The 24,904-nt window shown below is 45.5% G+C and overlaps 1 protein-coding gene across 2 annotated transcripts; it reads left to right on the top strand.

Annotated features, from left to right (window-relative positions):
- Positions 1 to 1,712: 1,712 nt before the first annotated feature.
- On the top strand, positions 1,713 to 23,283 carry mideasb (mitotic deacetylase associated SANT domain protein b). 2 transcript variants are annotated; one of them, XM_079175210.1, is made up of 13 exons: positions 1,713 to 1,800; positions 3,774 to 5,590; positions 7,563 to 7,832; positions 8,386 to 8,725; positions 9,009 to 9,075; positions 11,414 to 11,556; positions 12,224 to 12,327; positions 15,012 to 15,087; positions 16,018 to 16,106; positions 16,768 to 16,911; positions 17,485 to 17,604; positions 18,827 to 19,032; positions 20,354 to 23,283. In XM_079175210.1, exons 2-13 carry the CDS (start codon positions 4,013 to 4,015, stop codon positions 20,583 to 20,585), a joined length of 3,369 nt encoding a protein of 1,122 aa, XP_079031336.1. In that variant the 5' UTR covers positions 1,713 to 1,800; positions 3,774 to 4,012; the 3' UTR covers positions 20,586 to 23,283. The 2 variants fall into 2 exon arrangements, with proteins under 2 accessions (XP_079031336.1, XP_079031335.1); XM_079175209.1 differs by having other exon boundaries at positions 17,482 to 17,604.
- The last annotated feature ends 1,621 nt before the right edge of the window (positions 23,284 to 24,904 follow it).

Below are 24,904 nucleotides of genomic sequence, written 5' to 3'. Positions count from 1 at the left end.
ACTGCAACAGTTCCAACACCTTCCCATTGTAATAGCTCCTTTTATTAACAGAAAGGTTGCATTGTCATGGGAAGCAACAACAATAACGGTGGTTTGGTTCTTCTCAAGTGTCCCAGTAAAAGGCGACAGTGAGCCAGCATGCACAACACCAGGACCCTGACACTGAAACAGCCCAATTAAACCCAGCAATCATTGATTTTATTATTTACTACTGTGCTTTTCCTTTTGTGACGCATCAAAATGCTGTGGAAAAAGACCAATGCAGCAGTCTGTCATTCATTCATCGTTTGATTTGTTTGACATTACGTCATTGAGTAGTCCACAGATCAGTTTGCAACATTTGGGCCTTTGTTAAGGATTCACTCAGTATTATTTCACCCAGAAACCTCATGAACTCAAGTTAAGGCCAGTTTGTAACTATAATAACTGACACTTTGTGTTTATTTAACAATATGTTGTATTTTGATAATCAATTTAAAACCATTTTTCATGAAGAAATAAGACATTATTATGTGGGTCAATGCCAGGATTTGCTGTTTATCTCAGTTTTCTTTCATTTTAAGTTGAACGTCTCCTTAAAATCAGTGTGGTATGTGTCCAGAGGGACAAAGAGAATACCTTCTTACAGATACATAACTTATTTTTTTAAATTTGAGAATAACAAATCAACAAAATTAGACATTTGAAGATACCACCTTGGGCATTTTTCACATGATAAATTGAGAAAATAATCAACAGATTAATCAAGAATTATAATAATTGTTTATTGCAGCCTCTATTTATTCTTTGTGTTGGCCATTTATGAAGTGACATATGCCAAACTGGATCCATCATTTTCTTTGATTGTCAGTCTAAAAGTCAATACTTTTATAATTGTGTCTGCTAAAAAAAAGCTATCATCAATTCGCATTCTGTCAATGTGCGATATATTTCATGTTTTAGACTTTTCTGCAATTATTTGGAAATCTGATTTCCTGCTGAAAATACCACCACAAACAAACGTGCTCTCATACATGTTTGTTTCCCCGCATGGGGCCTTTCTGTAGCTTTTACTTGCTGTGTCACATGCAAATAGCCACCGCGTGCTGTTCAGGAGGAACGTCGTCAGTGATATCAAGTGTCTGACCTGGAATGAAAAGTGAACGTAAAATGGAAAGTAGCCCCCCTCCTCCTCCTCCTCCTCCCCCCTTAATCCCCGCGGTCTCTCCTCCAAGTGTGTGTTGGAATTTCCCGCATGGACTGTGAGGGATCTTGCCCCGTAAATTACAGCGCCTTGCGTGTCAGAGGAAAGCCTTATATGGGCATGGAAGTGGGTGTGGCCACGGAGCTGGTGGCGGCGGAGGGGAGAGGAATCACAAGACAGAGCAGAGAGACGCACAGAGGGAGTCGATGCACAGCAAAAAAAAAGGCCGCATTGCCACTGTGAGTTGTTTGTGCAATCCCAATGCAATAACGTGCAACAGACAGCGGCGGCATTGCTGCACGTTCCGGTTTTTTTTCCGACCGGGAAGGACTGTGTTTACGCATCGACCCCCTCTGTTCCTCTTCACTTTAAAAGCGAGGAAAGGAGGGAGGGACAAGGAGGGAGAGAGAGAGAGAGAGAGAGAGAGGGGAAAGAAAAGTACCAGGGGGTGAGGTCAGCAGCATAGCATGAGTCAACCTTGGGGATGTATGCAGTCATCATCGCATGTCTGTATTGTGCGGGCCTGCCGCCGCTGCTGCTGCTGGCCGCACAACGCTGCCAGTGTGCGATCCTGCGGGGCTGAGCTGCCGCTTGTAGCAGCTTTCATGACGAACACAGTAAGTATCGCTGCTGCTGTTGCTGTTGTGGTCGACAGTGCATGTTGTTGTTGTTGTTGTTGTTGTTGTTGCCAGGGGCTCGCTGGACAAACTTTTGTTTACCTCGATCGAGACGCACTGCTGTCGATCGAGGCTCCGAAGGATGTTTTTTTTTTTATGTGTCGCAATAGAAGCACAGAAACGGACATGTGACGCGTTAAAACCCCCTGTTGACAAGTTGAGTCCATCCGCGGCATTTGTTTTGCGCGCTGTGCTCGTCACACTCCTATGTTGCAGAGAGGGCTGCATGGTTGGCTGCTTGTTGCAACGGGACATGGCATTAGTGACTGGATAAGCTGTGTTCTGCAACAAAGGGCTTCTCGTAAATAGCGCTGAGCTGGCTGGCCACAGAAAGTGATGTGGAAGGGAAGGGAGGGGGCAGCAGCAGCAGGAGGAAGAGTCCTCTCGTGGAAGGACTCAGCATGTTTTCCCCTTCTTCTCATATCTTCTGTTATTTGTCGCGTCTTGCACGCTTGCAGGCCTCGCATGCCTCGCTCGGTGTGCATAGCTGTGCCACACGGGGCTGGTTTAAATTAGGAAACAGCGATGGATTAGGGGCGGGTGACGGTGCCCCGGGGGTGTATTTTAAGCCAATTAAACGTGTTACTTCGTCTACTGGGCTAAACCTCAGGCTTGTGTAAGGTTTGCACTTGTGATGCGTCACGATGATCCATCACCTCGGATGTTAACCGCTCACACGTTTGTTTGTCTTTGCTCGTCCTGCAAGGAAAATGTGATTTTTATGTGTGCAACCCCCCCCCCCCCCCCCCCCCCCCCCTCCCACACACACACAGAGGATGTCTCATATGTTTTTGACAACATGGCTATGGGCATGTGCAAGTTCGCATGGCATTGCTGGTGCACTCACACGCGCATGCACACACGGTCTGCCACAGAGCATGGTCATCCAGTGATGCCCTGGAGCCAGTGCAGGATCTGAACAGCTGCAGCTGTCTATTTTAAGAAGCCTGTGTTTTCCTAGGCCACGGGAGTAAAGGGTGACAATCACCATTCACTTCCTCGTTTGTCAGAGATGTAGAGATTCTTGTATTATTCTGTTAACAGCATGACATAGTTGTTTGTGCCCTGCATGTTATGATGATTTTCGGACTTATTATCTCATACAGATGGAGCGGGGATTGAAATCTTTTAACAGAAACAGTCGGGATCTGTGTGCTTCACGGACATTTGGCAGACTGCACCGTGTCAAAAAATCTGCTCCAAAAACCTCAGATAATAGTTTTGATAATCGCCACGGGTTACCATGGCGATTGTCAAGAAGCAAGCTATCAAAAAGCCTGCAAGGCCCTTTTGACTTTTTTTTCCTCTCGCAGAGATCCTTTCATCATGAGTCATGCTTGCTCACTTTCAGTTGCCCTTCCTCTTTTTGAGTGTGCAGCCGTGGTTCAAGGGGCACGAGTTCCCCCTCTTTTCATTCTCCTCTTATGAGTCACACGGTTGTAAAAAAAATTTGGTTCTCATCTCGTTCAACCTGCTGTCGGTCCTGTAGTTTGGCGGGAAAGAGAGCTTAAGTTACGGGTCAGTTGAGCAGGAACATTTTCTTCAGTGTGTGTGTGTGTGTCATTGAATGCTGATGTCACGGTCCAGGATTAGACGTTGTGCAGTAATGACATTTACAGGAACTATTGATTTAGCGATCTCCACCATCTACCTTCCAGCAGGTCCGGTATACGTGTTGGCCTGAATGCTGGACCTTATCCCTGTCGCGTGAGCTTAGTGAATGATGACACAGTTTAGACCCCCCCCCGACCCCCTCCTCTATTCTCACACCCGATACATTTCAGTGGAGGTCCATTGTTTAAAACGCAAACAGCAGGTTTTTAAATAGCTGAGGCGGGGGGGTGATAATGAGACGCCCCCGTGGGGACCCCTTTAGTCTGGTGCTTGACCTCTCTCTCTCTTTCTCTATACAGGGTGTTGCCCATGAATGAGAGAAGCACACAGACTCCTTTTAGATCTGCTCACCCCAGGCCCGGGACCTCTGAGTGAGGCACAAAGCACTTCAGAGGGGAAGAGAAGATTATCTCTGATGTCGATGTAGTTTTACAGCTTCACTTCACAATTGTTTTTGGATTGATATATATATTCAAGTCATCCAGTGGAGCATTGGTAGCTGGTTTGGTTGAGAACAATCACCTGACGCGGCTTCTTCATGCCCGTCATGAGCGTACCAGCCCAGCAGAAACCCAGCGCCAAAAGAACGGGCAAACGCATCACATTTTTCAGCGAGCAAACCATAGCAATGAAGGAGACTCCTCAACACCCTGAAGGGTCCTACTATGTCCCCGGGGGCCCTGCCTCAGACCCCGGACAGAGCGAGGCTGCAAGTACTGTGACCTCCAATCCAGAGGCCCCTCACATGTACCTGAACTCTGTCATCTTCAGCCCAGACAAGGGTGACCAGAGCAGGGGTCATTATCAGCAGACTGTACCTATGAAATGGGCCCACCAGGAGCCCAGTCAGCAGCAGCCATCCGTGTCCCAGCAGCAGAGAGCTGCCTCCTGGAATACCATGACTAACTGGGGACAAAACTTTACTAACTACATCGGGGGAGTCAACGTAACGGACTCAAGGACCCAGAATGCATTCGCGAAGTCAATGCACGAGACTTCTGGTTTACAGCCACATCAACAGCCCCCAAACAGAGCGGCAGACAAGCAACAGTTGGGGCCAAACCCTGCAGTTGAGGCGTACAGGGATGCGGCTAAGGCTCGGGGGCTGGATTGGGAGCAGCAGCAGCAGCAGCAGCAGCAGCAGCAGCAGCAGCAGTCCCAGGCCTTTCAGGAGACCTTGAAACCCGGGGCGCTGAACACCCAGCAGCACAGCACGTCCCATCCAGGAGGAAGCTCAGTGTTGCAACCCTTCCAGTTGGCCTTTGGTCAGCCCAAGCAGCACCTGCCAGCATACTACCAGGCATTTCAAGGCAACAGGACGACCCTACCCAACCCACCTAATTACCCAACGCAAGCGAAACCCCCGCACCAGTTGCAGCAGCAAGAGCAAATACAACGCCAGCAACAGCAGCAGCAACAACATCACATACTTCAGCAGCAAATTCAGCAGCAGCACCATCAACAAATGCAGCAGCAACAAATCATTCAGCATCAACAGCATGTACAGCAACAGCTTCAGCAGCAGCAACAAATGCAGCACGAGCAGCAGCAGCAGCAACAAAAGATACAGCAACAACAGCAGCAGCAGCAACAGCTTCAAATTCAGCAGCAAATGCAACATCAGCAGTTGCAACAACAAAACCCTCATGTGCTTGACTATTACCCCGGTGCACAAAATGCACACCCGCATCCACAGCCCGTGGTGGTGCACTCCCAGGAGTCCTCGGCTCCAGCTCTCCCAAAGATCGAGGAACCAATTATCCAGGACATCACCCCAGAACCCCAGCACCCTTCGGATCTGCTGCCGCCCATTCTGCAGCCCGAGGCCCCGTCCCAGTCACCACCCCAAACTCAATCCCAAACGCAGCTTCGCAGATCGCGGCGGCTCTCGAAGGAAGAGGGGGCGCCGTCGGACAACCCCTTTCTCTCCGTCTCCTCGGATCAGGCTGCCCCGGGGCCGCAGGGCTCCCAGAACGGGGCCCGAGACGTCCAGGCAGCCCCGACAGGCGTCATCCAGAGCACGCGGAGGAAACGCAGGGTGTCCCAGGAGGTCAACCTGGAGACTCTCGCGCAAAAGGCCTCGGAAATGGAGTCTCTACCGTCACATATTGTAAAGGTATGTTATTTGAGAACCATTCGTCTTTCTTTGTTTTCCTTTTCTGTCTTTCTTGTTTCCTTGTTCTTTTGCTCTCCCATGTGTTTCTCAGCTGTTTCCTCTCAAGCGAGATAACCTTTTAACATAAAAGGACAGAGTGTACCGAGTCCCTATGATTGCATATCAGTTCGTATCTTGGCTGTAAGCCTTAATTGTGATTATCTCAGCGAGAGCTAAAAATCTATTTCTTTTAGTGTTATCCGAGGGTATAATTGCAGTGGGACTGTAGCTCCCCGAACAAGAGCGGGAACTGGGACAAACTGCCAGGGAAAACTGTGCCAGAACTTGTGTTATTTGTGATTAACGTGTTGCTGGAAGAGATGCTGAGCGTAATCAACGCCCTGCGAAGTTTGCACCGCAGAACAGGGCTGCTCAGCTCTGCCTTGTTGCTAAAACAAGACCTTGCATTGTGAACGCTGTCGCAAGGTAAATATGTACTCCACAAATATGTGCCTTTTCAGCTCTCACGAGACGAATCGGTGAACAAACCTGATGAAATAGCTGTACTTATCTGTGTTAAAGGTGCTGAACGTCTCGATTGTGCAACGCGTTCTGTCGCCAAACAGCACTGAGTCAGTGTGTCTGTAGTTCAGCATGGCCGTGCCCTGGATCCGCCTCACGGCTAGCTGATCATACAGACACTGTGTTTGGTTACATGCCTGCACACCTCCCCCCCATCCCATCAAAGGAGAGAAACTCCAGCCTGGCCTCAACTGCCCCCCCCCCTCCCCCTCTATACAGGGAGGGGTGCAGGGTTGCCCTGCCTGCAGTGCTCAGCACAATATCTCTCCACCAGCTCCGGTGGAGGGACTGGAGTTTTCCACCAGCAGATCCAGCGTAGCCACACTGCTGCATGCCTCCCTGCCCACGAAGATGCATTGTGCAGTGACGGAATGCATCTGTTTTCAATAATGTGGTGGTTCAGATGGCTTTGAAGTTGCCCCAGAGTTGCTCTAAAGCACACAGGCTGCTCACTCCCACTCATTATGGTTTTGTCAAAGAAAAGAAAATGTGGAGAATGCTTTTTGGGGAGGGTTCCTGTCACGTGTATCTAAGGTCTGTCACTTGAGTGCTGCATCTAACAGTGCTGTATCAAGGTGTTCATTGTATGTGTGTGTGTTTGGATTCTGTCCATTAGGAATGCAGCTCAGGCTTGTTTCATACTGTATTGACTGTCTGTTAACACTCCATTGTAGTATTGACATCATTTTCTCTTCGATCTGTGTGAGCTAAGGAACACGGTTTTTAGGATTCCACCTTTACTCTATCGATTATAATTTGACGGCCTGCCCTGGCAGAATTAACAGACATGTAACCACACAGGTACATTTTAGTTCAGATGTGTTGTGCCGGGTTGTGCTAAGCTACAATAACTGAAGTTGTTAAAGGTTGTGATTGTTTTGCACCTGTTGCGTGGTGCACTGTATCTGCTACACAAGTTTATGTCTTTCTCCTGAGTCATGTGTCACCTGAGAGTCTTAATGTGATTAGCTTGTGAGTAGGTGTTGTAAACAGCAACAGATGGAAGTGTCTTTGATAAATCAGTCTTTTAACCATCACAGCAGTCCAGCTTGAGGAGCCCCCCCCCCCTGCGCTGCAACTAACCCTTATTTTTATTATCAATTCATCTGACTATGAATCGTTTGGCCCATTAGGATTTCCTTAATCCCACAGATTTAGTTTGTCATACAATTTTTGTTTTGTCTGACCAACAATCCAAAAGGTATTCCGTTTTTAATCATGGTATAAAGCAAATGGTAAAACGGCAAATAATAACACTAAAGAAGATTAAATGGGTGAATTTTTAAATCGCAGATATGCTGTACATTTGCGGTTTGCAAGCAATGCATTCGCTTATCCTCTTACAGTTTTATATTAAACAAAAATCCATTCATTAGATGCATTGTAACACCTCACCCACCGTCTTTAATAGGAGCCCCACAGGCCGTGGAGTCCCACTGGAACAGGGGGTCTGAACGCCAAGCGGCCCCGAGACGATCTCCTGCCGCTCGTCATCCCCGTGTCTGTTCCGGTGCGAAGGCAGGGTGCCTCCTCTCCCGGCAGAGACGAAGCAGCCCTGGCCCCCAACTGGCCCCCCAGGCCTTCAAACCCCCTGGACCTCGGCCGCCCCGACCACAAGCCCTCGGTCATCGTCACCCGGAGACGCTCACTCAGGAACTCCGCGTCGGAGAGCTCGGAGCAGGTAGCTACACACTCATTCGTTGATGCTTTTGTTTTTTGCAGTTGGTGTACTTTGATGCCATTTTTAAATTGTTAGATTTCCATACTTCTACACACATTAACTGGAGGGGAAAAGCAGCAGGTTGGTGTCTACTGTCTTCCTCATGCTGTTGTCAGTCTTTCTGAACTCTATTAAATCCTTGCATTTGTGCCACATCGCCCCGCCAACATGCGCTCCCTTCCCCCCCCCCATCATGCTCCGTGTCTCCCCTGCCCCCATTTCAGTCCTCCACACTTTTCTCCCTTTCCCTGTTTCATTGGGGGGGTGGGGGGGATTTGGTGAACTGGTTGCCCCCTGTCCCAGATCAGGCAGATTATCAGGGTTTAGCGCTGCCATACTGTACATTATGTACCATACAGTAGAGGGTTGGGGTGCCTTGTTCTTTCTCTTTAGGATTTATCAGGATAAATTCACAAGGAGCCAATTTTATAAGCATGCACATATATATACTGTCGAGTGTATCACGGTGCACTTTGATAAATCTACCTCCATACATTTTATTTCCCTCCACCAGAATGGAAGAACCGAAGGGGAGAAAGACGACGACGGCAAAAAGTTCAAACGGCGTCCGCGGCCTGAACCCCTTTTCATCCCGCCGCCCAAACCTGGTTTATTCATCGCCCCCCCGGTCTACTCCAGCATCACACCCTACCAGAGCCACCTCCGATCCCCCGTCCGCCTCACCGAAAACCCTCTCTCCATTCCCCCTTACACGCCGCCGCCAATCCTCAGCCCCGTCCGCGAGGGCTCCGGCCTCTACTTTTCCACTTTCCTGTCTTCTGTCGCAGCCAGCGGCCAGGGCCTGCCGCCTCCTGCAACACCCAAGTCGGCAACACGCAGCCTGTTGCGCTCCAGTAAGTAAGACAAAAGCTCACAAGACCTCCCTGAATTATCCACCGGACATCTAAACTGTGGGAATTCAAATGTGAAGCTCCCCACGCTCGTAAGAAGCATCTGGCATAAACAATGTGCGATTTCAGACTGTGTGCATGATTTGGAGGGGAATTGGGGTAGTTGCTGTATAAATATTAGAAATAAGCCTGACTTATATGTGCGTTGAATATTCTTGTTGTCTTGGCTCTTTTTATATATATTTGATATTGTCACTGAGTGGATTTTGTGTTGCTGCTCTTTCAGACAGCTGCGATATCACACCACCAGTTCTGTCTGCTATAGGCGAGGCCACTCCAGTCAGCATAGAGCCGTGAGTATTTCCCCTCTCGACATCCAAAATATATATCTTCTTTCAGTGCCGAAAGGTTTTTGGTGGGGAGCTGTTGTGTGTCATTTTCAGAGGGCGCTTGAAAGCACAGCGGGCTTTACCAAAGCCAGAGTAGTAGCTCTGCAATCAATTATTCAAACCACAACACTGGGCTGAATCATGAAATGTCTTGACAGAGAACACGGACTTATTGAAATGCCAAACCCCCGTCCTTTTAGGCGGCCCTCCTCTCCGCCGCTGTTACCACTGGAATCTTCTGCCCTGTCATCCGCAGCTAACGCCAGCGCCAGCAATCGCCCTCTGATCTAACTATGCGGTCTAATGTCTCTCTCGATAGAAGTGCATCCTGCCATAACTGCTCCGTATTAGCTGTCAAATGAAAGCCTTAATACCTTTAGAAAGATAATGGCGGTGAGTGCATCAGAGGCCGGTGGTCTTTAAATGTCGTACGTACAGGATGTAGTTTTGGTTGTAAAGATGTATGTCACATTGTTTTAATTAAGAAGTCAGTCAATCTGATTCCAGCAACCTTTGCTGAGGAGGAAATACAAAAATGTTCGCCGTCGAAAACAAAAGTAAAAACTGCTCGTCCTTGATCATCCTGATAAACGGATTCTGCATTCACATATAGGTTCTGTAGGCAACAGGATAAGATGTTTGGTGTTGGAAGCGTTTTGGTTTTTGTCTGTTGTCCGAGTTGTACTGACCAATCACGTTCGAGCAGGCTTTGGTTGAATGCAGGCACAATGTCTGCGTGGAGAGCAAAAGAGGCGGAACGCTTTGGCCAGAATTCATACTCTGAGCCCGTCGGCTATCGTCGTCCCATGATTCTGCTTTTTGTTTGGTTTAAAATGAGCTCGTTATCTGGATTTGGTGAGCGCACGGAAAAGGAAGTCTTGGCCCGGATGTTTGCTTCATGCATCGCAACCCCAGGAATATGGCCCCTCGCCTCCCCGGAGGCTCATCCATCGTCCGACCGATAGCCGATGGGGTTCTGAGATGGCTCTGAGATTGCATTTTTCCACAAGTGATCGTGGTTAACCTTGTGACAAATATACATTTCCCCTGGCTGCTTCACAATAAAAGCAATCTTGTGTTTTACAGGTTGAACTCTTTTAACGTGAAGCAGCAGCAGAAGGATGTTCTGTTGCTAATAGCTGTAACTTAACACACCTTTAACACTGTAAACAGTGAATAAAGGCGTGAATACTGACCATAAACATTAGCAGAAACGTGGTTTGATTTCATGAAAATCTTAAGGATTATACCTTTTAAACTTGCAGGGTATCAACGGTGCGTGTAAACAACTTGAAGCTAACAAGACCTTCAGTAGAAACACGGCCAACGGCCAAGTTACTCCACAAATGTAACCACAGCCACTGAGACCTTGGATGTTTATGAAAATTAAAGCAGCAGAGAAAGTGGAGCTTTAAGGGCACAGAGGCTCCATTTAGTTTAACCCTTAAACTATTAGTCAGGTTTTTTTGTTGTTGTTTTTTGGAGTTGCATCAACCCGTGAGGTGCAGTTTATGGGGGCTGCATTGTGCAAGCTGGTTCCCCGACTGGGGCTGTCAGGGACGAGCCAGCAAGGCTTCCCACAAATCCTGCTTTCCGCCGGGCCTGCTGCACTCCCAGAGCCAGCGCAGTTCAACTTTTAGCAGCCCACCTTCCCCGATGGAGGCTGCCAGAACACACACACACACACACTCAGCTGGAAATACTGCAGGCCTACTGGAAATGCAGGGGTGGGACGGGGCATGCTGGAACAGAGTTGTCTGCTAATGTAACACAGCATGAATTTCACAACTGTAACACCGAGGTATCTGCTTTCAGTTGCCATGTAGGCCTACAGAGTTGCACGCATTTGTTGAATTGCGAGCCTTTCCTCCTACTTGAACGCGACCTTTGTCCCACAGCCGGACGGCGATCCGTTTTACTTTCGGTTCAGTGAATTGAAGAAGTGCGCTCTGTTTTAAAAATACTAAATTGGAAAAGGAATTTGCATTTTATTCATTATGCTGAGAGGACAAAAGAGAGCTGTGTAACGAGCTGGAAATCAAAACAGTGCAAGGATTGTGGTGCTCGGAGCCAGAGAGCCTCAACAATCTTCCTGTGTCTATTTAAAGATCACAGCAGAGAGAAAAGCCAAGTAATCAAAATGTGATCTCAGAAATGAAACAAGCGCTTGCTCTTACAAGTAATCTGATATTGATATATGATGTCTTAAATACATAACGTGTCTTAGCAGCAAAGCCACTCGATGCATTTTGAATAGATCGAATTCAAAGCCGTGTAGCTCACACTGATGTCCCGTTCCCAGACGGATAAATATTGGGTCGCGGTACCAGGCCGAGGTGCCAGAGCTGAGGCGGCGGTCAGCTGTTGAGCTGGATCATCATCGAGCGGAGCTGGCCTGGGCTCCACTGAATGAGCTGGAGGAAAAGCCTGACCTCCAGCAGAGAGGTACCAAAACGCAGTATTTCACAGTTGTTACATCACCTGAAACCGAAAGTATAAATACTGTCGGACAGACTGTTGTTGCAGGAGCAGGATTTGTTGACGTGCATGTGGGGTGATTATTTACCATGACGCTGACCCTCTGTTCCTAGAATTCATTTTCTATTATCTTTTTGTTTATAAATCAGGAAGCCTTTCTTTTTCTCCAAGCTTACTAGTTTAGCTTTTTCTTGTTTATGAAGTGATTTTCTTGTTGTTGTTGTTATCACTAGAGTGTGTTCAATAATTCATTATCGAGTTGTCTCCAGCAGCAAATTACTTCTTAGTTTTCCTATATTGCATTTAGATACATGGGTTTCAGTGAGGAGATGCAGGCAATTTTATTTCTCCGGGGATAGAAATGCAATTTAATGTGGTAAAATAGAATTAATTGTCACTGCGGGGACGTTTTGTTTTGGATTTAGACTACTGCTGATCGCACGTTATTAAAAATAGATGTTTTTCTTTTTTTGCATAAATAAAACTACATGCACGATGCTGTTTCATAATTGAATCAATTATCTTTTAGTTTGACGTTTATTCCCTCCCTTACAAGAATAACATTTTGTCACCACTGAATGCAAAATAATAAAAAAAAAAATTTAATTTCTTCCTGTGTGTCTGTGTCTTACAGTGGACGACCTCATGCACCTGGCCTGCTCCAGTGTTTTGTGTGGCGGAGGCACCAACCAGGAGTTAGCCCACCATTGTCTGTACGAGTGCAAAGGGGAGATAATGGTGAGCACAACAGAACAATCCATATTGACTGACAAGGCAGGGACAAAAAAAAAAAACAACAACCTCCAAACACCGGTGTTCCCCGCAAAGATCGCCGTGACACATAGAAAGTGCAAAACCTGTGTTTAAACACTTGGTGTCACAAATATATTTGAAAGATTTTGAGAGATCCATTTGGAAAGACGCACTTACAGGAGCTGCACATTTAGTTTTCCCTGAGTTTTCCTTCTGTGCACCCATCAGGATTTAGCAACATGCCTTGTTTGGACACTTGTCAATCAAATCTGATGAAATCAAAACGCAAGCTGCTGATTTGAGTGGTCCAATACATATGGTTTATATAGTCATTAATGTTGTAGAGAAATAGTAGTTTTCAGAGGCTTTTACATAATTATTGAAGTGAAAGGGATTATAGTTGTTTTTTTAAAGGCTTGCGAGTATTTTAGTCATAAATTAAAAAATAAATCATTCGTTCTAAAGTGTTCCTGTCTTGAATGACAGGAAATGTGAAACTCGTGAACATAATTATATTCCATATTTCCACGGTAGCATTAATATAATTCATGACCCGCCTCAGCTGCAGCTAGTGCACAGAAACAGATTACAGCAATTCACCAATCAGATCGTTTATATGCACTTAAGTAACTGGATTATTTCTAACCTGATTTCTTCATGTTTCTCATCACATAAAGGAGAAGCTTAGTTTCCTTAATCGGGGTTAGGGATTTATAAAATCTCACTGACTGCTGGCAAATCCAGATTTCCATCTTAATGTTGTTCTAACTGGGTGAAAATGCTCCAAGACGGCGGTGTTGTGAGGTGGCGTCATTAACCGTAGCGGTGCATCCTTGTATCCATAATAATGAAATCCAAAAACCCAACCCGGACAAAAACATGTCGAAGTGTAGCTTCATATCTCACTAACGCACCGAAAGCTTGCCGGGCTTAGTTAAAACATTGATTACCGACCAGCAGCACATAAACGTGACATTTAAAGTAGTTTGTTGCAGTGCACCTACACGGTGTCGTCCGACGTCCTGCCTAAACGCATCTCCCGCTAACAGGCTTTCTCATGTGCGGGTAAATGTAGTGATTGATCTGAGCTGTTCAGCGATTACTGAACGGAAGTGAGTGATCTGCAGACTTTCAGTATGCTTTGCAGTGAAACTGGTGTGGTGGCCTGAGATGACTTGAGATAGCGACACGGTTTGGTTATTTAGAGCGTGGAGCTGCACATCAGCGAGGTGTGATGCACGGGGTGAACTGTAAGCGCTGAGACACAGAGGAAATTAATCCATAGACGGAACATTAAATGTCAACTATTCTCGAAGTCGATTAATAGTTCGTCAAGCTTATCAAGCAAAAACATTCCAGTTCCCGCTTCTTAAATCTGCTTTTCTTTGTCTTATGTGATAATAAACGGAGTATTTGGGGCTGATTGTCAGACAAAACAAGACCTTGGAAGATGCTTTGGGAAACTGTGATGCTCCATCTTGTTTTGTCCTGAGGGGAAATGTACAGCATTGTATAGCATATTGCCTTTAATTAATTCATGTAATTATACTATATAACATAATAAATAAACATATTTCTTAGCACTGTGAAATGTTATGAGGCAGCATCTCGAGTGGCTCTCTCCTGGTCACGTCGCCTCCATTGAAATACCAAAAGTCACTTTTATTATTATTATTTAAGAGAAGCAGAGGGATGCTGGGATAATAAAAAGGAAATATTAAAGCTTAGCATCCCAGAATAGACATGCTGCATGTGACCAGCTAGTATCCTCAGAGTTCATGTGACTAATTAAAATAATTATAATGATCATAAATAGGGCTGCGACTACCAATTATTTTCATATAGTTCATTATAAAAATACCTGTCGCAATTCCCAAAGAGTCCCAGCAGATCAAACATCTTGTTTTGTCCGATCAACAGTTCAAACTTATTCAATTTATTTTAATGTTGAGACACAAAAAAAGCAGCAAATTCTCACACTGGAAAGGCTGCAACTATGGAATGCTCGACATTTTTGCTTTAACAAAATGACAAACTATTATTCATTAATGTTTTATAGCGATAAAGTTACAGCGGATCTAAAAGATGAACAAATGTGTTGACTGTGCATTATGTTCACAGTGACTTAAACGTTGATCCTAAATCAATACTTCTGTTATTGGAGATGTAACAGAGCAGAGCTGTCGGAGTGCTTTATGGTGCTGAAGACCAACACTGGTCCAACGTTGTCAAGGAAACTACTAGTAAGGGGGGGCGGGGGGGGGGGGGGGGTGTCAATGCGCCCACTCTCTGCAGCAGTCCGGCTCAAACTGCCGTCTTTCAACATTCATGCACGGTCAAGACTTTTCTTTTCTTCTCATAGAGCACAGTGTAATCATGATGTGATGCACTCTGATACCGGATACATGCAGGAGAAATGAGAGCGATGCTTATCTCTCTCTCGCTCTCTCTCTCTCTCTCTCTCTCTCGCTCCCTGGTTACCTGTAAGCAACTGGGTCATTGTTTGGCTCAGTGTGTGTTTTCAGCGGGTTTGTAAAGCTCACCTGGAGCGTCTGGTGGAGCCAAGAGTCGGGAGTGACCCGCTGCATAAAGGCTCATAACAATCACCGCTGTGCCGCTGATGTTTGTTCACTTTCCAGCATTGTTATAAAGTGTCGTTTGTTTCTCAGGCCGCTCTGTCCCTCCTGATGCTGAGGAATCCGGTTTTCCCCAAATCCCATAATCTGGCAAACTACCACTACTCAGGTGAGTCGTTAACAAATAGTGTTTTTCTTCGTCTTATGTGACGATACATTGATCATATATCTATTTTTAGACTGTTGAGCGGACAAGAAAAGTTATTTGAAGATACCAACAATCACTTTTTACTGTAAAAAAATTTATTATTGAAAACATGTTTTTACACAAATATTGTATAATATCGTGCTTTTGTACCGTTATGGTTACAGGCGCTCTCTTTACATCCCGACACTCATTTTTTAAGTGCACAATGAACAAAGATGAATTAGACTGATAGGTGATAATCGTGTAGTGAATATCTGATGTCGTGACAGCCTTACAGTCATTTGGTAATGAACATAATCCTTATTTGCAGTCGTAGAGTTACTGCACTAACGTAGTGACGAGTAAATTATCACAGGAAGTTGCCAGAAAAATGTTTTGCCTTATCTGATGAACCAGCTGGTATTCAGCCGCGCATTATACGTTGAATATCCTGATTTCAGCGGTTATGAATTCTGACTGCGTTTGTGTTCTGGTTCATAATAATGGGTGTGTCAACCATCTAACAGTGACTTAGCCTCAGAGCCATGGCAGCTGCAGTAGTGAGAGTGTCAGGGCTGTGGTGTGTGTGTGTGGGGGGGGGGGGAGACTGTGGAGGATTGTCAGGGTCAACGCGATGAGGGAAGGAGGGGGTTTACAGCATGTGGTTAATCCCAAGCAGAAGACAGGAGCGCCATTGTTTATCTAGTGATTTGAGTGTGTGCGTGTGTGTGTGTGTGTGTGTGTGTGTGTGTGTGTGTGTGTGTGTGTGTGTGGTTTTAAGGGTGGGGGGCTGGGATTGAACTTGTCAGGGTCTCCTCCCATTCAGAATATAGTCTGCAAGCAGATACTTGAGTGTTTTTAAAGGGCTGCGTCTCTCTCTCTCTCTCTCCTTTTTAAATGTCTCTCGCTCAGGATCAGACAGCTGGACCGCAGCTGAGCGACGCCAGTTCAACAAAGGCATCGCTGCATACAAGAAGGACTTCTTCATGGTGCAGAAACAGGTATGCGTGTGTGGTTTCAAAACACAAGAAGAGGAGCATAGCAGCTCTCCATTCTAGTGAAGGCCACATCGTAGCTGTGGGCTGATAAACCTCCCCCCAAAAACACACAAAAACAAATCATTTGCACACAATGTTTTTCCTGACAATGGGTGGGCTGAGAAGGGAAGTCCAGTCACTCTGCAACAATGTTTCCTTCGTGTTTAATTATCTGCAGTCAATTTTTATTTTCTCCAGACTGCAAAGCTATTGAGGGAGGCTAACGTATATAAGATTTAAGAGTTTCTCAGTGTTCTTTGGCCAAACCACCAGATTAAAGGCTTTTCACGTTTGATTTGTGAATGTGCTTGAGGCTGTTGTTGTGCTTGGCCCTGTCGGTGCTGTAGCGGGTAGCCACAATGAAGCTTCTCAAAACAAATCCTATGTTCTTGTATTATCTGAAGGACATTTGACATACAGGATGAAAACTAAAGTAAAGAAGAGAGAGAGAGAGAGAGAGATACGCTCTATTAAAAAGGAGTGTGTGTGTGTGTGTGTGTGTGTGTGTGTGTGTGTGTGTGTGTGTGTGTGTGTGTGTGTGTGTGTGTGTGTGTGTGTGTGTGTGTGTGTGTGTGTGTGTGTGTGTGTGTGTGTGTGTGTGTGTGTGTGTGTGTGTGGTTCACAGGTGACCACTAAGTCAGTGGCGCAGTGTGTGGAGTTTTACTACACGTACAAGAAACATGTGAAGATGGGCCGCAACGGGATGCTGATCTACGGCGAGGTGGAGCCTCTTGAGAGCAAGACCACTGAGGAGGAGACGGACCACAAGGTCAGTGTTGTTGCCATGTTTAGGTGTCTGCGCCGCAGACACAGACGTGTGTCGCTAACCCCTAACCCTCAAATATAGATTTGAAATGGTTTTGTTACTGAGAACAGTTTTCCAAGTTCCAAGTAGACAAATGGACCGATCTGAATGGCTGTAGGCGGATCTGATTAAACATGAAACAGCAGAGTTTTATTTAGCTGTGAAACTAAAAACCAAGCTCAGAAATAACACCGCTCAGAATATCTTCATTGACCACCGGGGTCTTAAAATGATCTGTGTTAAACGGCTGCAGCGTTCTCCGGCCACACCACCATATTGTCCTCGGCGTCAATAGTAGATGCAGAGAATTATTTCATCCACGGACACATTGCAGGTACAGTTATGGTGGCTGTTATAGTGACTGTGCAAAGTCAGTGTTCACTGCATGTCACATAGAAATACCTTAAAACTAATGTTAAAGAGATTTGACAGTTATATCCTGTATACAACTCCCCACAGAGCTTTCTACACGAGCATCTAGCTGTGCGGTTCTCTCCTTGTGTCTTACACTCTTCTTCTTCTTCTGTGGGCCAGCAGGGCTATCACAGATCGGAGCCACAGAAGGAGGAAGACAGCAGGAAGTGGGAGGGGTCAGCTGACAGGAAGCAGGAAGTCGGCCCCACCAGGGCGACGCACACGCTGCAGTCCGCTGACAATGTGAGTGTGAAATGCATTATCAGCTCCGCATGGGAACGGAAGGGAAATAACATAAGTAGATCAGGGGAGGAATGCTCATCCCACGTGAGGAGTGTGTCTTTGCCCTCAAAGATGACATGGAAAAATGTCGAAGGATATGATTTCATTACTGTACATCATAACATCAGTGGTTTGCAATTTCCAACATTAACTGTTCCCGTGCCAGGTATTGATCAAAGATTACAGAAGAAGTAGAAAAAACAACATAGTGAAAATATAAATATATATGCACAATAGAGTGTATAAGAAGTATTACTGACACTAGTGCAAAGTAAGTAAATATAGTAAATGAAATTCAACTAAAATAGAGAAAGTAAATGACTACACTCTCTGTAGGAGCCAGTTCAGTGTTTAAAAGATATCTAATGTTGTGAGTACCTCACTGTGAGTATAATAAGAGATGGAATAATGATGGTATTGAAAAATATAAGCACGCAAAATCATGAAGTAGGTCAGTACTCCAGAGGGATTACTGTCATTGTTATATGTGTTAATTAATACTGTGGTGATTATATTCTAATTACCATACTGTTTTCTGTCAAAAAGTGTAATTTTTTCAAAGCCATGAAAGTACTTTGATCATAGGGGTAATCAGTCTTTTTATTTATTTTTGTTTTCACACCTACATTTACTCAGATGTACATGAATTTTAAGGTAAACAAAAGCCTGTGCAGGGGAGGTAAGAAGCTAAAGGCTAACGCAGTAATCCTCCGGGTGTTACTGCTTAAAACCCTAATTTAACTCACCAGGCTTCCACACATCTCACCTTTTGAACTCTTCCTGTCTTGTCCCCGGTGGCGGGCTGAGTGTTTGATTTGCTGCCCCCTGCTGGACACTTTAGAGGCGATAACTTGGCTGACGTCCACCTCCCTGGATTGTGTAACCCCATTATGTCCGTCAGCAAACAATGACTCGACGAGAAACCTTTATCCTCATTAAATGCGTTGCATTTTGCCGCTTAGCACACATAACAGGTTGTTGATAAAGGCTATGTGTATTTCTGTTTTCTTAAACTGTGTGTCAATATGTGTGTGTGTGCGTGTTAACTGCCACATGTGTGCATGCCATTGTAACAGTATCCTACATAAAAGGTGCTCATAAAGTAGCTTCGGGCTCACGATTTTCTTTGCTAATTGCTCTCGTGTTCAAACTACACCTCTCACTTTTTTTATTGTGCGTGCAGCCGCCGGGGACCGTCCTGATCATGAAAGGCCAGGAGGACGTTGGGAGGGACCAGCTGCTGTCCCGGGTCATCCATCCACCCCCTCAGCCGCCCCCGCCCAGCTCCAAATCCCGCAACGACGGCAACGCACGCAAGACCAGCCCGTCGACGGTCAACAAAGTCTCAGCTGGTCAGGAGGGAGAGTTTCCCTGCAAGAAATGCGGCAGGTCAGTGATCCGAAATATCCCATCAGTCACCGCTGTTGTGTAGGAGACGTTGGCACGGCTCTGTTTACTTATGCAAAGCTGACGGCAGCAGTTGCACAAGCGGCCTTAGACTGAACTGGCTGGACATGAAATGCAACATTTCTGCTGCTGTTGCCCGCTTGGATTTTGTATTGGTAAACAGAGGCAAGTGTCTCACGGTGTTTTTGAAAGAATCAAACCGTCCTGTCACGCTTTTGATTAAATAACAGCGCGTCCTCCGGCAACTGTTATTGCCAACTGTGTCCTAGCAACTGAAACACAAAGCAGCATAAACGGCACAACGCGCCCCTCGTCAACGCAGCTCTGCCCGGTGACTTGACCAGAGCTTCGCTCGTTCCTCTCGAGTACTCGTCCTGCTCAAAGTGTGCTCATTATAGATTATCCGCCACTTCAGAGGCTGATAATGTGTGTTTACAGGAAATTCAACCGGGCTTATTGGCCGTCTTGCAGTCATCTTATCGCATGGCTGCACAGACCTGCTGCTGAGTCGCGTGCTGTGATGTTCATTGGTCTGTTATGTTATCTCTTTATTTCCGTACGTCATGCTGAACTTTGACCCCAGTCTTTACGCAGACAGACCGAGAGAGTGATATTTACAGACGGTTAAAAAACTCCTTAAGTGTATTTCATTTTTGCTTTTTCCTTCCCTACACTACACTGATATTTTCTCCTTGCAGACATGCGCCTCTTTGCATTAATGTTACATGTCGGTCTTGTGTCTCCAAGTTTACACCAGCGCAAAGCTGAATTGAATGCTGTCAGGTTTAACTTCCACTAAGAGCTCTTAATTGTATCAATCAGTTGTCATCGTCTTTACAAAAATATAGAAATCAGTTTGATGAACAGACTGTGGGCAAGTCAACCTTTTTTAAAGTCGTGGTGCGTGGCAAAAAAACTCTAAATAATCAGACCGGCTGTGTCCCTCTTTTTATATATTTAATTTGTATCCACGCAAACTGCATGAAATAAGCTTTGTGAATAAATAGAAATGATGTGAGAGTCCCAGCTTAACAACATGTCCTTTTCATGCTTGAGTGCGTTATCACATAGGCAGCATGATTACCCATCTGAGACATTATTAAAAATGAAAAGTGGGGAAAGCGTCCTCTGCGCCCACAGTGGTCATTCATTAATTATTCATTCCCAAACGGCTTTAAAAACCTTGACGTTTTTTCCTTACAACCTCAGCTTCCTCTGGCGCACCAGGTGGCAAATATATAGCGTGACCGACGCACGAGTTTAAAAGGGCTTCAGCAATAAGCTCTTCCCTGTTTTCCTGCAGGGTTTTCTACAAGGTGAAGAGCCGCAGCGCCCACATGAAGAGCCACGCCGAGCAGGAGAAGAAGGCCGCCGCGCTGCGGCAGAAAGAGGCCGACGAGCGAGCGGCGGCGGCGGCGAAAGCGGCGGCCGAGGCCGCCGCGCGGCAGCTGAACGGGACGAGACAAACGGGCGGGGACAGCACCAACGACGACTCGTCGGCCGGGGAGGACGAAGACGATGAGGACTGGCAGTGAGAGGGGAAAAAAAAAGGGGGCCGCGCACACTGACTGCACTGTGCAGCGTGGCTTTACTCTCTGGGACGGGAGGAGGGATCCCTCCTGTGAACCTTGTGAATATCTTTGTGGGACAAGAAGACTTCCGTTGCTTGGCACATTCAGGGACAGATTTACTCCTGTGTGTGTGTGTGTGTGTGTGTATGTGTGTTAGTGAATGCGTTGACTGAGTGTGTGTGTGTGTGTGTGTGTGTGTGTGTGTGCGCAACAATGAGTTTGTATGTGCTTTTCAAAACGCCCCCTTTACTCTGCTTATAAAGCTTTTCAAGCGTTACCTCCCTTGGTCACAGGGCTCGGTCAAATCAAAGCCATGCCGCCTCTCTCGGCGCTCTCCTGCTCTCCACGCCAGGCCGCGGCCTTCCTCAGCACTGCGAGTCTCGTCCTGTTTCGTTTGACGGTTGAGGAACTTGTTGGGACCCCTTTTTGTTCTCTCTCTCTCTCTCTCTCTCTATCTCTATATATGAGCCACAGCACGCGCTTGCTGCTTAAGCTGTATCCCAGTTGGATGTTTTGGCAATATGAACACTGAAATCTGACCGGTGGGGGAGTGCGGCGAGGGCGAACGAACGGCGGGTCGTGCCGTTGGTGTCTCTGCTCTAAGACGGACAGATGGCCGGACGGACTGATGGCATGTACAAACTGTTGCCTTTTGTGTCGACGCTCTCCTGCACTCAAGGCTGCCAAAAGCTTTCTCAGACGCATGATGTGCACCAAATGAGCCGTCCCCCCCCCCTCTCTCTCTGAGCGTTGTTAATTTGGGCTTTAGTTCTGTGAATCCCCCCTCAGCCCTCGTTACTTTTTATAGTTCCCAGTTTGTTCCTCACTGTTGATGCCTTGGATGTTTTGATGCTTTTTATCTTGAAATGACAATCAATTTTACACTGTTGTTGTTGTTTTTTATTATATATATATATATATATATACACAGGTAAACGTTACTTTTACTGCCTGTGTCGTTATATATGGTTATTGTTGTTGTTTTTGTGAATATTCTTGTTGATGATGATTATTATTATTATTATTATTATTATTATTATTATTATATCATCCTGGTTTGGGCTGCAATTTAATTGAGCGCTTTTCCCTACTTGTCCAGAGCATCTTTCTTTCTTATTATTTAAACAAAAAGAATGCTACTTGCTGCCTGTTTATAACTGTGACATTTTTTTATTATTTTGGGAAGCCAGAAATGAAGAAAAGGCAGAAATGTATGTGCAATAGAACAATTTGACCCCCCCCCCCCCCCCCCCCCTTACGACTGGCTTCTCTGGATGCCTTGTTGTCAACCCTGTAACCGATAGGAGGTACTGACTCAGACTGTTGAAAACCGCAGGTCTCTATAGATACAACAAGCAGCACAAACAAATTCAAGACACGTTTTGGAACCGGATATCATGCAGCTGACATGCTTACTACCCTGAGATTTTAGTTGGAGTAAACAATTAGCTAAGAGAGGCAGAAGCCTTCTCTACTGTAAACCAAACTTCACTCAGATTTTACAGGTTTCAACAGGAGATTTTTAATGCCGACATAAGACGGGACATTTCGTTTTCTTCTTATAACCATATATCAAATACTAAATTATTAACCGACATCGACAAACGGGCCTGAAGAGAAACGGAAGCGTTCTTTACTGTAAACCCAGATTTTTAAGATATTTTCTTTCCTTCTTCAGAACAAGATATCAACGTCTTTGATAAATGCTCCACACTTAAACATTTCAGCTTTTCCACGGACTTTTAATAATTCAAGTAAATTATTTACGGCCCTCGACAAACATGCATTAAGAGAGGACGAATCATTCTTTGTCTGCAAATCAAACTGCAGCTTTTTACAGCGGATTGTTCAGTGCCGTTCTGAGACTAAAATCCCAGTTTGCTGATTGTTGGTTGACTCTTAAATTTCAAAATGTTATGCCAGGAAGTATTGTAGTGGGGGGGGGGATTCTTGTGTTGTGTCTCAAACTGTGTTGATAGTTGTGACACCGACACGCTCTGTTGAAACCTCGACTATGTGGGTCAGCAGCTTACTGAAGGACGGCGTGACTTAGCACACAAACTGAGTGCAGATATAGTAAACATTTAAATGCAGTTAGTGGTGGTTTTGGAAAGAATTCACAGCATCTGAGGTGAACAAAACCGCCTGGCTGTAAATATCGTATGCGTATCTATGGTTGACTTCTGTTTACCTTGCTGATAGGACAGATTTTAAATATGGAAAAGACTTGTTTTGATCCGCCTGTCTCTACATTAAGCCCTTCGGCCCGGAGCCAGCTTCTGTCTCCAGAGCAACAAATGGGTTAAAGGGTTATTTTCCTTTAAAGGACAAACCACAGTGAGGAAGTAGTGTGTGTGTGTGTGTGGGGGGGGGGGGGGGGCTCCGATTACCAGTTACTCCACAAGTTAAACCGGGGTCTATGCACAGACTGTGTGTGTGTGTGTGTGTGTGTGTGTGTGTGTGTGTGTGTGTGTGTGTGTGTGTGTGTGTGTGTGTGTGTGTGTGTGTGTGTGTGTGTGTGTGTGTGTGTGTGTGTGTGTGTGTGTGTGTGAGAGAGGTCAAAAACTGTATGCCAGTCAATTGAGAAAAAAAAGGTTTTGCAGACTGTCCACGTTTGGTATGTTAATTTATATTTCCTTTTTATTTGGGCTTGTCTTGAGGTTCTCACAGGGGAGGGGGGGGGGGGGGAGTTGTCGGCACGAAAAAGGTTTTTCAAGCTGTTTTTAAACACACAAAAAAAAGAAGCAGAATTATGGATGAAATGGAGGCTGTCGAAGTAAACGCAGCTGTAAACTTTCCTCATTTCATCCGGTTGGTTAAGGGAATTTCAATGGGACAAAATGTTTATTTAGCTAAAAATTAGAAAAGAATTATATATGAATGAAATTCTATGTTTGCATACTTTCTATGCTATTTTCATATATGGGGTTCACACTAATGAGGAACAATGGAAAGGAATCTCAAGTGCTTTTTACTACAGTGTAACTTATTTGTTTCGATTTGATTTTTACCACCTGTGTTTTTAGTAATGATTTACAAAGCACTGTATATTAAAGTTTTAAAATATTCACTAGGCTTTTGAGTGTGTTTTTTCATTTCTGTACATGATCTAATATCACAGCAAGTGAAGGAGCTGCACGAGGGGGCGGCATTGTTGCAGCAGGTCAAGCACTGCAGTACCTGCAGATAGCAGAGGAGGGCGCCGTCGTAACAGCAGCCGGGAGCCGAGCTGTGCTGCTTGTTTGTTTGCTGGGGCCCTTTGGTTGTCATGTAGTGGTTTGATAGCTTAAAGGTGTCAAGATTGTATGTATGCAGCTCATGACGAGATGTCTCAAGAGGGCTTTACGGTCTGCACAACAGAACTTGTTTCCTACTGTCATTTTAATGTGAACATATTATTTCTAATGGTGTGATAATGATCGCGCTCATAAAAAGAAATATATAAACTTTAAAGCAAAATATCAAAAAGTCTCTTAACCTTCAGAACTTTGTATCCTTTTAAGCATAAAGCGATCATTCGATATCTGGCTCAGTCAAGATAGATATGCGGTGTGTTTTTCTCTTTGTTTTTAAGTGAAAATACATATTTCTGGTAATAGAAGTTGAAATTTAAGCTGCCAACATGCAAAAACACCCTGAACAGTTTATTGCTTCTGTTGTCTTCACCATATTTGTGTATGCCCCCGGTGTGTTTTTACCTCGTTGATGAAGCAGCTATACAGTGTAGAAAATGTTAAATACCTGTCATGTCTGTGTGTGTGTGTGTGTGTGTGTGTGTGTGTGTGTGTGTGTGTGTGTGTGTGTGTGTGTGTGTGTGTGTGTGTGTGTGTGTGTGTGTGTGTGTGTGTGTGTGTGTGTGTGTGTGTGTGTGTGAGTGACTGTGACCGTGACCGTGGTTAAGACGTCACTGTCGCTCAGTAGCATCTGACAGTGGAGATAAAATGAGGGGAACTGCCAACTCCCACTAGCACCAGGGCCGGCAGCAGGGCAATCTGGGAAAGGCAAACAAGAACAGCATGCGGCTCAGATGTGTCCTCGCGTATACTGTTTATCCTTGTTCCAAAACGTGGGAGGAGGAGGAGGAGGAAGGTAGGAGGAAGAGGGATGGGAGTTGAGGATCGGAGGAGACGAGTGCAAGAACACAATCGTATCTGACTATCGTACAGCTGGAGAAAATTAGAGATCAAAGCGAGGTCTCACAGGATTTCAATGGAAAACACTTAATCACAAAATTGCATGAAAGCTCATTCGCATCCATTTCTCAATGTCGTGTGAGTTTGAAA

Source organism: Pholis gunnellus, assembly GCF_910591455.1.
Source record: "Pholis gunnellus genome assembly, chromosome: 15".
In the NCBI taxonomy this organism is placed as follows: Eukaryota; Metazoa; Chordata; class Actinopteri; order Perciformes; family Pholidae; genus Pholis; species Pholis gunnellus.
Note: the sequence above shows the minus strand (reverse complement) of the source record. Positions and strands in the feature narration are given on the sequence as shown.